The sequence below is a fragment of the Triplophysa dalaica genome, chromosome 2 (assembly GCF_015846415.1).
Source record: "Triplophysa dalaica isolate WHDGS20190420 chromosome 2, ASM1584641v1, whole genome shotgun sequence".
Taxonomy (NCBI): Eukaryota; Metazoa; Chordata; class Actinopteri; order Cypriniformes; family Nemacheilidae; genus Triplophysa; species Triplophysa dalaica.
The window spans coordinates 22,243,906-22,262,002 of NC_079543.1; the positions used below are offsets into that span (position 1 = coordinate 22,243,906).

General features: G+C 37.1%; 1 protein-coding gene across 1 annotated transcript in view; it reads left to right on the plus strand.

Annotated features, from left to right (window-relative positions):
• LOC130432999 (zeta-sarcoglycan) overlaps window positions 1-18,097 on the plus strand; it is a 217,581-nt gene that overhangs the window by 168,563 nt on the left and 30,921 nt on the right. The window contains exons 4-5 of the mRNA XM_056762635.1: window positions 702-789; window positions 15,207-15,329. Of these exons, the coding sequence (XP_056618613.1) occupies window positions 702-789; window positions 15,207-15,329 (211 nt within the window). The remainder of the gene's footprint in view (window positions 1-701; window positions 790-15,206; window positions 15,330-18,097) is intronic.

Consider the following 18,097-nt stretch of genomic DNA (forward strand, 5'->3'; position numbering starts at 1 on the left):
CAAAGAAACAGGGAACTTGCTCTCGTGGACCCTCACTGTACTTGTCAATAAATGGATCTGGTTGGCTGGCAGGTGGATCAATGAAAAAAGAGAGGGCTCAAACTTTGAAGGTAATCTGAGAGACGAATTATCATGCTGGGATTCGTACGTGTTAAAAGAGATCCAGGCTCACTAGAAAAAAGTAACACAAAAAACACTCAATAATATATTGACTTAATATATAATGGGATGTTAAAGAATGTAATGTCCCCATGAATCTGAATGCTGTTTTGTATGGACCGAGACGGGTACCGTGTGGTGTTCAGTGGTGCCTATGACTGATTTATGCCATAGAGGAGACTCTGATGCGGGACCGCATGTCCAGGTCAGTTGGATCAGAGATGCTGGGAACGGAGAGGACATTGGCTCCAGTGATCCACAACATGCACCCCTGCATGCATGAACACACATACACCCATGCCAACCAGAGACCATCGATGCACGTACACACACACAGAGAGCCCGGACATCAAATGCCCTTATCCAAAGTGACTTACAGTGCATTCAATGTATATACTTAATCACTCTGTTTTCCCTAGGATCGAACCTGTAACCTTGGTATTGCAAGCATCATGATCTTCCCGTTCACACCAGCTTGAATTACTGCACACTCTGTCATCACAGATCGCATGAACAGATTGTTTCTTCTATGTTTTTTCCAGGACAGTCCTCTGGTTTTACAGTCAGATCGCAACGTAACAGTGAACGCACGGAATAACCTTGGCCAGCTGACAGGACAGCTCACTGTGGGTGAGTGGCATTTATAAACCAACTAGATTTACATAAGCATGTCAGCGGAATTCACACGTTCTCATTTCACAGGAGAGTGTTTCATTTATAGCTCATGTGCTTTTCATACTCGCCTCTATTTTGTCTGTATCGTTTCTGCTGTCACAATATTCCCATGTTTGTGATTCCTACTGTTTTGTCCACTAAACCTGTAGGGGAAGCTTCACATGTAAACAACTGTACCAGTTTTGCAAAACAACATTTTGATTTTATTAATTATTTAGGACTTTCAAACAATTACTCGCATCCAGAATAAGCGCTTATGTTTACATAATATATGTCTTATGTACTTATTTTATTTGTTTAAATATGTATTTATAAACGCAAAAACATACATTTACATATTCAGGAATATATATTGATGGATTTATTTATATTTACCAATAATTAAAACTATACATTGTTTATTCATTTTTATATATTTTGTTCTTAAATATATGCATGTATATGTATGTAAATATATTTAAGAAATATTTAGATGGATTTTTTATGTATATCAATAATTTAATCTATTTATTGTTTATTCAATTTTATATATATTTTTCTAAAATATATGCATGCATATGTACGTAAATATATTTAGGAAATATTTAGATGGATTGATTTAAATTTACCAATAATTGAAATTATACAATAATTCTTTGTAAATATTTATATCTTTTTTTCCTTAAATATATGCATGAATGTTTATGTGTTTATAAATACAAAATGAATAATTTAATAAAATTAACAAAAATTTTCCAATAAAATATATTTCCTAAATATAATATTTATGATTATACATTGTGCTTTATTCACTCAAAATCTTAAAGGAAACTAACTAAAGGCAAATGTTTTATGCTCCCTCTTGTGAATGTCGCTTTGGATAAAAGCATTCGTTAAATGAATAAATACAAATGTAAACTCAGTTCTGTTTGCCTGGTGCAATTATTGCCTGGTGGAACACAAGCATTAAACCGAATTTCATTTATAAGAGATGTTTTGTGTAAATTTTCGATTGATCTGGCAGCAGCTATTCATCAAATGATGGAGAGGAGCGTTCAAAGCGGGCGTATATCCAGATGCACAGTTTAGACGAACACACATTTGGCATTTTAAGGAGCACAGATTCATTTTTCACAAACATAACCTTATTCTGCTCCTAATTGGCACCCGCACACTCGTGCAAAAGTAAATCAAATTTGAACAAGGAAATTGACTCCTCAATGTTAAAATTCAACATAGTTCGCAGGTTGCCGGCAAACAGAAAATTAATTGTAGTTTCTTTTACTTAATTACCTTAATGACAATTTTAGCAAATGAGACCTTGAAGTGGTTTGGCCCTAGAAAGAGAAGATAATATATTCAAAGAACATATTTTCCTTTGCCAGTTGTCCCGCAGTATAACTCACAAACACATGTACAATGGTAAAAGCATTATCCTCTAGACATGTGTTTTGTTTTTGTTATGGGTGGAAACTCCACCATTGTGCTGCAGAAGGCAGCAAGCTTCGTTCTAGGGCAAGCTGCCTGCCAGGCTCAAGACCTCCATCAATTACATCAAATATCTCGCTGCAGCCACAGGGAGTTCCTGTTTTCTGGTGAATCTTCTTCACCTGATAGGGTTTTTTTACTCTAGGGTATGCAAGAGTGTTTATGTTATGTGTGTGTATATCAATTAGCGGTATGACTCGAGGTAGCCGTTAGAACAGAGCACACGCTGCTACCCCTGAAGGCGGTAATTGAGATGCTCTCCTCTTCTATCTGTTCACAAGCAGAAAAAAACATCAGATCACAGGTCTGTCTTGCAAATGAGAACAAAAGGAGTAAATGATCACAAACCTTTGTTCTAGATCGCAGGCAGCAAAGACGTATACCTAGTGTTCCAGTTAGAAAGACCAATATGAATTTCCATGCGGTTTAAGACTGGCGAAATGTAGTTTTGGTGCACTGTAGGGTTACTAGATTTTCATATCAAAACTAGTCCAAAATATTTTCTCCAACACCTAAAATACATATTTTGCACTCAATTTCTTCTTGAGAAATTACTGTAAAGTATTAATCATAATGACAGTCTGTTTAAGATTTTTTTTTTTAAATAAAGAAACAAAGTCTTCTCTATTTTAATGCTTCGAAAAAAACAGATTTTAGTTTTATTTATTCTTTTTCTTGAATTATTTGCAGTTTTGTTAAATGCTTGTGATTTATTTTGTTTATGTTTATTTGTATATATTTGTTATTAATTATTTTTTTTAATTTAGTTTTGGTTGGTTTGTGATCATAATTGTAGTGCCTTAAACTTATTTCAGTTTATTCTTGAGCCAATATTTACATTTTCATATAGGTTAAGTCATTCCTAGTATATATTTTTTTTGATTTCAATGAACAGAAACATTTTCAAATTTGAGTAAACTACAGTAAAAAACCTTCACCCACTGCAACAGTATTAAAGAACCCCACTTCTGCTGTAAAACTAAGGACTTGGCAACCGTGGTGCACTATAAAAGCACTTTTTTAGTACAATTAAATTAACTTTACAAGTAATTTACCGTTTATGTTGGTGACTTGATGTAACGTATGAAGAGTTTTAATAGCTCTTCTTATTTTGAAAAGTTAGAAATGAGCATGGTTATAGTTTTTGCCATCAAACAGCTTTTTTTGCTGTTTTAGGTGGTTTAAACTAAGGATAGTGATGTATCACATATTGCAAAAAAAAATAAAGAAATGTATTATAAAGATGATAGTATCACGATTATTAACATATTTTTATTTTAAAATTGCGTTTTGTTTTTCAGTGACAGGCCTTTTCAGATTTTATTTATTTACTTACAGAAGGTTCAAATAAACCTTAAAAGTTGACAGAATAACAGTGTTATTGAAAATGTTAATGTTTTGGAGATGAATCTGTCATCTGAGTTTCAGTTTCATTTCAAGTTATATTTTTACATTTTGTTCAAAATACTGTGATAGGCATACAATTGTTATCATTTCCACAGCATCTTGTTGCATATCCATGGGCGAGGAAGTAGGGGTCTATTTTAATTCTTCGTCTTGAATCTTAATTGACACACACACGTAAGGGACGCAGTAGATTAAAAACAAGCTCTTAAATGATTATGGTGCAAAAGCGAACTGAACGTAGATTTGATCAGAGCGGACTAGAGAAGACATTCTTTTGAAAGCTGTGAAAGGCACAATGATTTCTAAGGCTGACCTGGACTCATTCCTGCTGCCTAATAACATTGATGTAGCGGCCCTGCATCTGCAGCTGAGTGATTTGACAAAACTTGAAAAGTTTCGCACTGCCCACGAAATCAAACATTTTCTGTCGAAATTGCATTTGCAAACAACGGAGCTCTTAAAGGAGAGAGAAAAGCTCTTCCAGTGACGTTTATGTCTACATGTGTCTACTGCATCTTCTTGTGGCTTCACCACAAGATAATCGGCCCTTAATTTCTCCCCTCCCGACAATTCTAGGAAATGTCCTTATGATCTTAAACGGCTCTACAGATTATTTTATCAGATTTTCCTCTGGTGTGATGTGTGAATGAACCCGATCAGAAGGACACTGGAGCCGACCCGATCGCGAATCGTAAATATTCAACATGTTGAATGAAGAAAGCACACCACACACAAACAGATTTTCAAACAGAGTCCTGACTGTGAAAACAGAAAAATCTTCTCTCGAGATTTCAGAACAAGTTTTCTATTATTTCACTGTAGGCTATGTTTATTATATGTGTTCAATATAAACAACATATTCATCCTGATGTGTGGTGGAAACCTCAAGGACAATTGTCACTTGAAACAAAACAATACCCCCACCAGAGAGTCAGCTGACAGAAGCATAACAACGTTTGTCATGACTTCAACCAAACCCTTTTCTTTATTATGTCAATTTTCTGTCGAAAGCATTACAAACACTATCACCGCAATTACGAATTATTAAAAAAATCAGGCTACTGTATGTGCAAGTGATGGTAGTGGTAAGAGTCCGATTGTGCTGAAGCTTTAAGGTAGAATGGAAAAAATAGGTCCAGTGGAGCCAGTAAACTCTTTCAGGTGATAATATCAGCAGCTGTTTAAAAAATATATAGTTTTTATATCTAGTGATGTGCCACCTTAAGTGCTGGAGGCTGCTTAAGCAATTTCTTAATGATAAATAATAGTTTTTAAATCACATAGAAGGTTTTATGTACACATTTGTTTATATTGAACACATATAATAAACATAGCCTAGTAAGCCAATAGTCAAGTAATAGAAAAAGTTTTTTCGAGATTTCCTGTGTTAAATAGATAGCTCTGTTTTACTAGCAAAGATGCGGCAAGCGTTATCTGACTCTTATGGCCTGTATTATGATAAGCGCAAAGGTTTAAATTGAATCTCAAGCTATTTGTGTCCCATACTTAACTTCATAAAGTAAGTGACCATGGGCAGATGTTATTTGAATGTCCTTTTCTCACCGACGGTGTGTTGCCCATCTGCAGTCGCAAAAGCACTCTCTCCAATGTGCCCTCTCTCTGACATTACCCACAAGTCTGCAGGGCATCGCCCTTGGCTGCCACTGCTTTCTCGACGCCGCCTGAACATTTAGGCAATATCACATCATAAAACAGCTCCCAATCAGATAGCAAAGTTTTACTGTATCGCACCTTGTTTCCTGATTGGTCCTTGCCGCCCACTATTCTCGCACTCGCCCTCGTCCGCGAACCCGCTCGCTCCGAGAACATTAATCTTGAAACAGAAATTGTGCAGAGGTGCTGAGAGCCAGAGCGCTGGGCTTTCCTCTGATAGCTTGGCCCTCGAGTGCAGAGGTCTCTGTTTTTATAATATGTCCCATAAGTTCAGATGATTGATGTGCCATTGTGCTGCGGTGAGCAAGGAGCGGGAGCAATGCGATCACGACTTCATCCCGCATTCGTAAGGGAGTCGCTTAATGTCTGAGAGCGCTAGTCTGTCATGCTCCTCGTGGCTTTGGGCTGACCTTCTTTGGGGATGAAAGAAGCTGCTAAATTGCTACTTACTGTACAACCTCACATTTACATGACACTAAAAGCCGTTCACACTGACAGCAAGTTAGTGGAGCAAAGCCAACTGAAGTAGTTCATATGAATTTATGTTTGTCGATGGATGCCGATCCAAATGACAAAAGCAGCAGCAGACGATGCGAATTAAGTTCAAATTCACACATATGAAGTGGTGTAATGTTGTAGCTATGGAGAGCAGACAGTAGTCACTAGAAGCAACAGTAAAGTTGAGGTAAAAATGTAATGTTTTTAAATCGTTCGTATTATTTAGGCAGCTTTTTTTTTAACTATGAAATTAAAATGTAGTAAGTGCTTAACTTAAATGTACAGTAAGCAATTTCAAAGATAGGCTGTTGAAATTTTTCCGAGAAACGCTGTTGAACCAAATACAACAAATATCCCTGCCTTTAATGCTCCGCACTCAAAATACAAAAAACATCATTGCTTTCTCTCTTCCCTGATCATGAGCATGTACAGGTACGCCTCATGTCTAGTTTTTTTAACGTAAATCAGATCTAAGTGCTAATTCCAAATTCGATGTATTTAGATAAACCCATTGGTGTGTGTAGATAAATCTCATTGATTCTCATGTGTCTGTTGACTAGATATCATATGCGATTTTCATATATGAAAGAGTGGTAACGTGGTAACTGTTTTTAACATTTACATTTAGCAAAATACACTATTATTATATATAGTATTATTTTTAATAAATATTTAATCTTTGTGTTCAACGGAAGAAAATGCATCTGGGATGGGATGAGGAAAATAGTGAGAGAACTTCCACTTATGCGTGAAATATACTTTTATTATTATATCAAACGTTGCATCCACTTCAGAGTGGTGAGTATATTTATACCTGAAAATCTCCAAACAGCTGTGTCAAAGTGCCTGGAGCTCAGGTGGGAGTCACCAAGTAAGTTCTGAGTTCCACTGCACCAAATATCCAGCGATTAGTTCCAAGTAATTAATCAGAGTAAGAATACATTGGCAAAGTATTCATGCATGCAGATGAACACTTAAAAATTAAATTGCTGTTTTATGTTGTGTAATTTAGCCAGAATAAATTGCGGGTTTTAAATGCATATCATCATCTTCAACTGATTCTTTTCATGTTGTCTTCATGTGGGAGCCGTTTAATATCTGAGAGCGGTATTCTATCATGGTTTTGCAAGCTTTAAACTTCTCCTGGTGATCCATGGGAGTAGTGTTTTTCAGAAAATGCTGGTCAGAAAAGATGCTCCTCGTGACCTCGAACATTACTTGAATGATGGGGTGGCAGGATTTAGTCGGAGCTGTTGATTGGACGTCCACGAAGGTGAGCTGCCACCCCGTCATGCTTGTCCTGCACGATCTTGTTTAGACTCCCCCTCTCCCTCCATCCTTCTCCACTTTCTCGAAAAGCCCCGCTGTTCGCCACGAGGTCCCCACACGGGTGATTGAAATCAGGAGACGTGAAAATAATCCGCACGCGGGCTGTTCTCACGCTCCGCTCCAGCTGTGAGCTGGAGAGGATAACAACTAAGGGACGAGGAGGGGAACACGGCATCTGTTTTTCCCCGTCAGCTTATTGACTTTTCATTTTTATAAGTGTGGACTGCATAATGAATGCCTTCTCACTTTTGAGAGAGCGGGAGATGATTTCATTAGCGACGGGTGACCGAGAGGACGAGCGAGCATATACACGCGCTCTGGGGGGTAGGCAAGGACGACAGGAAGAGCTTTGTGACGTTGGGGATTCAGAGGTGACACGAACACGTGCATAGAGATGCTGCCAGCATCAAAAGTGACTTTGTTCATCCTTCCTAACACATTATGGAGGTGTGATTTGGTAGTTTAAGGGACGGTTAACCTTTTCAAACCTGCGGTTATTTTTCTTTATACATTTTGAATTCTCTTTTATTTGCTTGCCTTACAATGACAGTTCAGCTTGTCGGCTCTAAAAAGGCCCAAAAGACATTTTATGAAGCCATACTGTACGATAGATCTGTGTGAGGAACAAACCCAAAATTTGAATTCACAAATAAATCTTTAATGAAGCCTACTGTATATTTGACTTTAGGGAGTTTTTAATTTTGGGGTTACTATTCCTTTAAAGATCCGGACTGAGAAATCCACAAGCTCTACCTCCTTGAGCAAGGCACTTAACCCCGAGCTGCTTCAGGGCAAACTGCAATAAGTGCACTACAAGTCGCTTTGGATAGAAGCATCTGCTAAATTGCTACTTACTTCGCATTGACATGACACCAAAGGGGCGCTCACATTCACAGAGACTTGCGGTGACAAAGCGGCCGTAACTCATTCATTTGTAATAAGAACTGGGGATTTGAGAAGTCGTGAGCGACAGCAGCCATTTGTGTCGTTACCAGGATGAGCAGAGTTCAGCTGAATGCAAATTAGCAATGATAGGATACAGTTACTATACTTCACTTGTGCTGTGATGCTTTCACATGGTAATTTCTATACTATGGCACTATGTAATAATTATGATTTATGTAAAATGCTATGTAGTACCAGTGTACCTTGTGTACCTTTACGATCTTCAATGATATAATCAGGACTGGTGAATACCCCTTAAAGGATAGTTCTCCTACAAATGAAAATTCTGTCATTATTTACCCTACGCCATTCCAAACATGTATATGACTCTTTCTTCTGTGGCACACATAAGAATATAGATTTGAGAATTTATGTTTTGTATCCATATAATGGAGGTCAATGGTAGCCAATGTTGTTCGGTTACCCACATTTTTCAAAATATCTTCTTTTGTGTATTGCAGAAGAATGAAAGTCATTCAGGCTAGGAATTGCATGAAATTGAATAAATTATGAAAATGAGTCTATCCCTTTAAAGGACACAGTCCTTTTGCTGTTTTAGAGGCTTTGATTATGTTTTTTGGGTGTTTAACAATGGATGTTATTGATTCTAGTTTCAGAAATCCCTTTATAATTCAAATATTTTAAGTCTATCATTCACTGCTGTCTATATTCTCATGAAATGACTGGATTTCTTCCAGTTTCTTTAAAGTCCCTCCTTCCGAAACGATCTGATTGGTAAAGCTGACCAGGTCTGTCGTGATTGGTTGTCCCCTTAGAGTGTGAAGATGTCCCACCCACACCATGTCAGCGAGTTCCGCTCCTCAAGCTGTTGTGATTGGTCGGTCCCCCTCTCAGCATACGTGAATTCATAAGCGTTGGCTTTCAGCAATAAACGATAACAATGGGGTCAACTTCACTTCATCAGTTGAAAACATGTGGATCAATCGAAGTGTAACTGAGGTCTGCTACTGCATGTGCAAACGACAATCTTTGGTAGAGATCGCGTTTGTTTTCTACTATGTTGAGGGGAAATGACACCGGACCGAATGGCGTCAGACCTGTAATATTATCACTATTAACAGAACTGTTAGTTTAGCCTTTTTATATTTGACCTGAGTTGGATAATAAAACAAACAGATTGACCAGAAGACTGCAAGCAGGACTTCAGATGACATTTCATAGAAGTGTTTTAGACAGAGGTATGCGCAAACACACACAATATCAGTATATTACATAGAACAGCTTTCACAGCCGATGGTAAAGTCATGGAAGCTGTTATTTGACCGTTGGTTATTTTAGAATGTGTGTAGCAGAATTAATATTACCAGCTGTAGGACTGTGATGAAAGTGAAAGTAGTTAAGCGTGTAGCTCAGTCAAATGTTTACAATCTCTGATAAACGAACACTACCCCAGCCGCTCTTCCTCTTCTCTAAGGAAGACCTTGCCAAAGTTTATCATATTCCTTTAGGCGGAGGTTATTTAAAGCACTCGGAAAGGTGACATCATGTACCCGGGAAGTAGAGGACTGTAGTGCGATTCAGACGTTCTCTGTAGTCCTTGAAAAACGAATTCACTGAACTGTAAGCTTTATCATTTTGCAGGTATTATTTATGCTCTAACAGCAACATTACACACTAACTAAAGGTTGTAAAATGGGATCGTGGGGAACGTGCACTTTAAAGCTGGATTCTGTTACTTTTTCTCTATTTTGAAACCTCTGTTTGAAACATACAATTGGAGCTTCATGTATATGTATCTTATGTGGGTTGTAGAAAAATTATGTCAAACTGACATTTCCGTGAAATAGTAACCAATGGCTAAACTCAAAATGAGTAATAGACAGTGTTTAGCAAATTTATATGAGCACCTGTCTCAAAAACACAAATATTGTTCAAATCATTTAAAAAATAAGACTTCAAATTTTATTGTCATTTCTTAGTAGCAGAGAAACAACTAAATCTTTGATTGATCACATTTTTATACCCAAATTGTAGCCGGCAATTCAACTTCAGAAGTCAGAAATGAATGTAACATCAAACCCTTACAACTTTTTGTAAAGTACTACAAGTAAATAAATGTAATTGGGCATCTGAATAAACAATGAACCATTACAGAAACCTAAAAATGCTTTTGATAATCGTAAATATTGCACGCTGTGGCACAAACCTTACAGTGGGTGGTGGTGGTCTAATAAATTTGCACAGTAAGCATAGCAAACAATTTGGATATGGAATAACATAATATGTGTTCATTTTTAACCCAATGTTGTATTGCATCATTATCTTTTGTGATGCACAGTGTATACTGTATAGACAGTGAAAAGAAATTCCAGATCATTTCCATGAGTATGCAAAACAATTGCACACACTTGAATTTCTAAGTCGGTTTTGCCTTCATTGAATGCTTTACATAATTTTTCCATTGCAACCACTTCCAAGCATACTACAGAAGATTGAATTTCAATATAAAAGTATTTAAAAATTGCAAATCAACTGCATCAGTTCTCTGAGCTCATATGGGAGTCACAAATTAAGAGTTGCGTGGTACCAAAAATCCAGTGATTTGAGTGATTAGTTCCAAGTAATTAATCAGAGTAAGAATACATCGGCAATGTACGCACGCATGTCGAGGAACGCTAGGAAATTAAATGTGCTGTTTTATGTTGTGTAATTTAGCCAGAATAAATTGCTAGTTTTAAATGAACATCATCATTCGTAATGCCACATTGCCTCTTAGAGGTAGTGAGCTTACACCCCGCCTTCTATGGAGAGAGAGAGGTTACCTACCAAAAGGACGTATGAAGATTAACGCGTACAAATAGACACATCAGTCTTCTACACGTTGTTTCCTGATTATGACAACAACTCTGATTATTCATCTCTTTATCGTGTCTGCGAGCCACACCCAGACTCATGAATGCACACCCAGACACATGAATGGCCACCCACTGATGAATGCAGGTGATCAAAATTCACCCGTTTGTCTTTTATTGATGATGGTCATCAAGCTCAGATAAATATTTTATCTTTCCCTATTTACTCTTTTATTTATTCTCTCTTTTTTGAGTTGCACGTCTCAGCAAGCTACTTTTATTCACATAGGAATAAAGGAGTTTTTTTAAATCACCACTAAAAATGGACCGTTTTTGACATTTCTTTGTCTTGCGTCAGCTGTGGTTGTTTGCTTATATGGTCACAGTAATTCAGAACCTCGGCATGTTTATAAACAGCCTTCTCAAAGAAGGCAACCTCATCCAAATCTTTCACACTTTTTCTATGACTGCAATGGTAATGGAGCAGAATGTGTTTGGCACATTACAGAAAAGTGAAGAACACTTCTGAATAGACTACTTTTCTTGCATCGCTTTTTTCAGTTTGCAAAATCCTTGACTGAGAATAGCCTGAATGAATTCAATCGAAGGGAATTTTCGAGTTGTTTCGCAGGGTCCACCGCACCATCTGGGTTTCAACAACGAGGTCATTTATTCGTAGCGCTTCACTTTGAGAGAAGGTTTTCATTTCCTCCCACCTCAAAACAACAATTACTCATCAATCCATACTTTTGATGAGGGCTAAATCTGTATCAATTAATATTCAAGAGCAGGTTGTTCATGTCCGTCACATCTTTCTCATTTAAATCACCTGGATGAGGAGAGGAGAGGAGATCCGTGAGGCGCTGCAGTCTGGCTGGCTTTGCAAAAGTGATGATGTCCTTGTCCAAATATTGAGCGGGTTTACTCTAAACATTTGCCGTGAAAAAAAGTAATAAGTTAAGTTAAATATGATAAATATGAACACTTCCTGTGTTGACATCATTTATTAAATAGGAAGTGTTGGCAGGACACAGGACTTGTCCCTCTCTTAAATAGCCTAAAGGGTTTTATCACAGCTGTGAACTGGATTTGGTGCCTGCTAGTCGGCAGCAGGTGGTGTTTTGGACTGAAATTCTTACTCTAGAGAGAATTTCATTGGACAAAAGTTTAATGCTTGGTAATTCTTAAACACAAGTACAATAAATAAATGGATAAATGGTTCAAGCTAATAGAAGTAGGCTTGCGTGCCAACCAACAAGGTCTATATGTATAGTAATTGAAAGAAACGGTGCACCAATTTTTTTGCTTTTTTTTTGTAACTATGTCCATTACGTCCAATATGTCCTTTATGCACAGGTTATTCAACCTAGCACGAATGTTTTTCATTTAATATGTTTCAAATATTCATATTTTTCTCACACATTAACCATCAACACAAGATCCTCCCTAATATTACACACTGGTCCTTTAAGTTCATAAAGTTATATACATATGGGATGGCAGGAGCGTGAATAAATTATGAGAGGAATTTTAACTTTGAGTGAATTTTCCCTATAGAGCAGAAGAAACGGAAGGGAGAGTAATAAAAAAGCTTTAGTGTGTCATCTCATCACATCTCTCTGAAGATGATCATATGCTCTGTAGTGGAATTGTCTTTCAAGCAAATCTCTGTCCACCGCCATGTTGTGTGATATGGTCAAGAGAGTATTAATCAAATATGAGTGTAAATGAACACTTTATTAGCATTCTTTCTTTTCGGCCTAATCAGCATAATCAAAATTAGTCTTGCCTTATCATCAAGTACGTCTTTAATCTCTGAGCAACCTAATTAATGTAGATTTACCATTTCTATCTCCTTTTTCAATTCTTGAAAATATATGAAACGATGGCATTTTTATAATCGTAAGAAAAAAGACTAACCATCAGTAAAAAAATGAATAAAGTGATCCTTTTCATCCTACACTGAACCGCTGCTAATCACACATTTTTGTGGCTTTAAGATCTTAGGATCTGTTGTAGATTTGCTGCTTTAGGACTGTGAGAAAAAGAAGTTTAAGATGAATACTCCAGCACAGCAGGAAATTTGACTTCCTGCCGGGTTGAGAAACTCTGCCGTGATAATCCGAAGCTGACTCCCACAAAAAAAATCATAAAACCACAAAAACTAGTCTTGGATAAGTTTGAGGAAACTCAATATCAACACTGCTTCTAAAGACGTTTGACAAGAAGTCTACAAAAGCAAATAAAACTGTTCATATTTAAATGAATCTGTTTAACATGACTATAAATATTAAATGCTATTTGTTCAATAACAGTTTTCATTTTTGTCAATTATTTTGGTTTGGTGTTTTAGCATTTGACACACTTTGGGTCTCTGGTGGATGCTTGAATCTGGTCTGTATATTGTATCTTTGACACATACATTCTTTGACTTTGATCAGTTTTTGGGTTCCCTGGGAATCAAATGATATTGGTGATATAATTTGTTCCACCAACTGATGCGTCATGGATGTCTGTTTTAACAAAAAGGTGTAAAAAATCTATTAATAAAACAAAAATGACTATTTTGGAAACAATGTTGAAATTAAACAATAAAAAATGTTCAAAACCTGTATGACTTTCTTTCTTCTGTGGATCACAAAAGAAGATATTCTGAAGAAAGTTGGTAACCGAACAGAGCCGGCACCTGTTCACTTCTATTGAATGGACACAAAACCAATGCAAGTGAATCGGTGCCGGTTCACAACATTCTTCAAAATATCTTATTTTGTGTTCTGCATAACAAATTAAATTCATACAGGTTTGAAATGACGAGAGGGTAAATGTTGACAGAATTTCAGTTTTGGCTGAACTATCTCATTGTCTTGCAGAATAAATACCAAAAAACAGCAAATAAATGGATGAAGAGGGTTAGAAAGACAAAAGAGGGTGGCAAAGTGAGAGAGTGAGTTTAGGAATAAAAGAAGTTCATTTTCTGTCACACACCATGCAAACAAACAAAGTATTTCAAAGTTTGCTCTCCAAGGTCACATAAGACATGGAAGATATGATAGCTGTGATGAATAATAGTCTCTGAAGCCGTTGTATTATGTGTGTGTGTGTGCTTGGGCTACTGGATTAAAGGCTCCCGAGTTTCCAATGACAATGCAATAGTGTTTCAGACGCTCTCTGTGAATAAAACCTAGATCAGTTCAATTCAGCTCCTCGCTTCACCATGAGTGCACGAGACAAAACAGATTCATTTCCCTGCTTCTGAATCATGTTTGACAGGAATAATACCGACGATAACAAATGTCTAAGAAGTTTCCCATAAATTTTATATCCAATTTTGTACATGAATTATGATAACATATATACTTTTTTCATTTTGTACTTTTCATATTCCACCTGAGTAATCATCTGAAAATACGACAGTGTATACAGTAGGATGCTGCAGTATGGTGCAATAAAGCAGCAAAAGTGGTTCTTTGCTCGTAATCATATAGGGGAACCACTTTTATTGCTATATAGCACCATATCTCGGCGCTTCAGTGGTTCTTCACAGGTTCTTTTGGGTGACCGAGGTGCTATAATACTATTTCGTATAGTTCCTACATGGCCAACGCCCCTTATGTTGTGTTTATTCTTTAGTGGATCTCTCTCCTTGTCTTAAGGGACATTGTTGGAGAGACAGAACAGGATGGCGAAACAAGTGAGAGAGTGAGTTTAGAAATATAAAAATATGTTAAGTGCAAACATACAATGATAGAAAGACAGACAGAGATAGATAAGTTGAAATAACGGGATAGCGTGAAAACAAATTTACTAAATAATGTTAACTTGACCGACTGTTTTATTTTCGCTTTAACTAAATTGTAAAAAAAATATTGTCATTATTTTGTTAAAATGGTTTCCCAGCTTGGTCTGGTCTTTTTTCATATGGTCAACTAGGGAAACCACTCAGTTGACACGCTAAACATGTTGTTTCCCCAGCGTTGACATTGTAGAATGTTGTGTAAACGTCCTGGAAATGGCCTTTTATTTCGGCTCTGTTTAAAACCCCAATAAGCGGTGCCAATGTAACTCTCTATATAAGCCAGCATCCTATTTGAAAATACTTTCTCTCAATAACTCTCCTTACATCGTCCTGTCCTGTCCCTGTCTCCTGTCTTTTTCACAAGAATACCATTTGGATATGGTGTTTGTGGACCACGAAGATTTTAACATGTTAAATATGTCTCTCTCCCTTTCTTTCTCTAGGCTCAGAGATGGTGGAAGCCCAGTGTCAAAGGTTCGAGGTGAGAAGTAGCGACGGAGAGCGAGTCCTCTTCTCTGCCGATGAAGAGGAGATCAGTATTGGCACAGATAAACTGAGGGTCACAGGTAGCTCAAAATTCATCCGACATTCCCATTCAAGTACGTGCACAGTGCTGGCTGGTGTACACGGACACCCCTTCTGATTAATGGGTTTGCTAGGCCTTTTAATTTCGGCGAAGACAAATCTTAATGCTACGGCATACAATGGCATTATACAGAATTGAGTGCACGGGGAAGGCAATTTTCTGTTTCAGCATGACAATGCCTGTGTGCACAAAGCGAGATCCATAAAGAAATGATTTACTAAGTCTGAGGTGGGAGAACTTTACTCTCCTGCACAAATCCCACACCTGAACCCACTGAACATCAGTACCCCTGGGATCAAATGCAGGTTTATACAGTTGCCAATTTATGGTGTAGTCGAATTTAAATATTTTTACAAGGCACTGTACGGTGTGTACTAGGAACCTGCCCTTGCTTTAAAATGCAAATAGATTTCAAATAGATTTGGCTCGTGCAGGTTTCTCTCTCTTGGTTAAAAGAGAGCGTGCTGGGAGGTCAAGTGGAATAGTTTGAGGTCAGGGACAGAAAGGGCACATGCTCAATAATTGGGTAGATCTGTCCTTATCGTTTTTTTCGAGAAAAAGACATGGGTTGAGAGCAAAAGAGAAAAAGATGCATACATGAAATACAGCTGTTCTTCAGGCGAGACTGAAAGGCTAAAACCGTGTCAGGAAGAGGAACTGCCCTCCGGAGAGCAAGAGAGTGAGGAGAGAGAGGACCATTTGGAGGGCAAGATCCAAAAAGAGTGAATGTCTTAAAGGAACATTCAATTATTACATTGTTTCATACCCTCTTGTGGTTTAAAACCCATTTGAAGTTGTTTTTTCATAGCACACACAAGATCTTTCTGTATATGGCTAGTTGACAAAGATAACGTACATGTGTCCTATGGAATGACATAGGAAAACTGTTAAATATATATTATTTTTATCTAAGGTAGTATATAAGCAATATCACTTCATTGTTATTTTTGATTTAGCTGTCATAGGACAAAAACCTATTTACATTTACATTTATTCATTTGGCTGACACTTTTATCCATAGCTACTTACATTACATTATCCTATACATTTAGTTTGTATGTGCAATCCCCTCGGATCGAATCCACAACCTTGCATTGTTAACGCAATGCTCTTACCACTGAGCTACAGGAAAGCTATTAAGTGTGGAGAAACCTATTTATGAGTGTACAAGGTTACAAAAGGACAGCAGCGATATGTTATATTTCACCTCCTAAAAATAGTACAAACGTTAAACAAATGTTCACAAATGTATTTGTATTCATCATTTTTCTATAGCTCAGTTGATCAAGCTTTGCAACAGCAGTGCAAACCACATGGGTTCGACCCCTAGGGAACACACATTCTGATAAAATATCGAATGCACTGTAAACCACTTTGAATAAAAAGCATTTGCCAAATCTATATATATATGTAATTACATTCCATGTCCTCTGAAGTCATACAATAGCATTGTGTGAGAAATTTCTGCTAAATTCTGAATGCTTCAATTATAACCATATACTAAGCCATATGGTCTGCTTTGATAGAGCTTTTTCATACTTTTAGACCGCAAAGGAATTGATCACTGTGAACTACTGAATGGCAAGAACCGGCGTGTAATAATTCTTCAAGAAAATCTACTTTTGTATTCAGCAGAAAACATAACAGCATATGGGTTTGGAACGACATGAGAGTGTGTAAACGACAACAGAATTTTAATTTTGGTGGAGCTGTATTTTTTCAAAGTAGAGTAATGACATCGGATGCTCGATTCTTTCCCAAACATGATTGTGAAGGAGGAGAGAAATTAAAGAAACCACACACTTAGAAGGAAGGAAGACAATACTTGACAAGAGTGAAGCACATTTTCAGGAAATACTTTGCTGTGAAATGGTACACACTTTAAATGTTAAAGCAAATATTTCTCAGTTCCACTCGGTAGTTGATCTCTTTACACCTCTCAGTATGAGGTACAGTGTCTAATCTCAGCTACTTTATTATTATAAAAGGTGCAACAGAGCGCCTTGTAGAGGATAAAAAGGATTTGGTTAAAACATTTGAGTCAGGTTTATTAATTCCACCATGAGCCGTGTGTGTGTGGTTCATCTTATCTTATAAGTCTGACAAGATTCTTTCAAGAAAGTGCAGTGAATTTGGCCTCTTGTCAGCTCTGTTAACACCTGATATTAACCTCCACTATTTCAGACATTTCTCAAATCTTCTTATGTGTTCCAAAGAAAGAGTCATATACAGGATTTAAACAACATTAGGGTAAAGAAGTGATTGCATAATTCTACATTTCATATGATTTTTACTGTTTGTGTTCCTTTAATGTTCTCCGGAGACAGAAAAGACACATTCACATGCACTACTAATACAATCCATGCCTCCCGCCTCCTAAATTGATTTGACACAACACACTTTCCACCCTATTTACACATATATTCACCGCTGACCACTTCTGACTGAATCACGTGAGGTGAATGTCAGCACCAGGTCCAAACGCTGCCAAATCTTCAGAATCACACTCGCACACGCTTTTTATTTGAAGATCTTTTCTGCTCCTCGGGTAGTTTTGTTTTCCTGTCTCAGAAAAGTACATATAGACAATCATTAGCTCTAAGATCTTGGCCTCTATTATCATACGATTATCATATGACCATATACGATTTAGGTCATTGATTTGTGCAATAGTGTAAGATTAACGTTTTACGCTTTTAGACAAACTGTTGACAGGATGTAAGCAATAAATTAGGCAAAAAGAGCAAC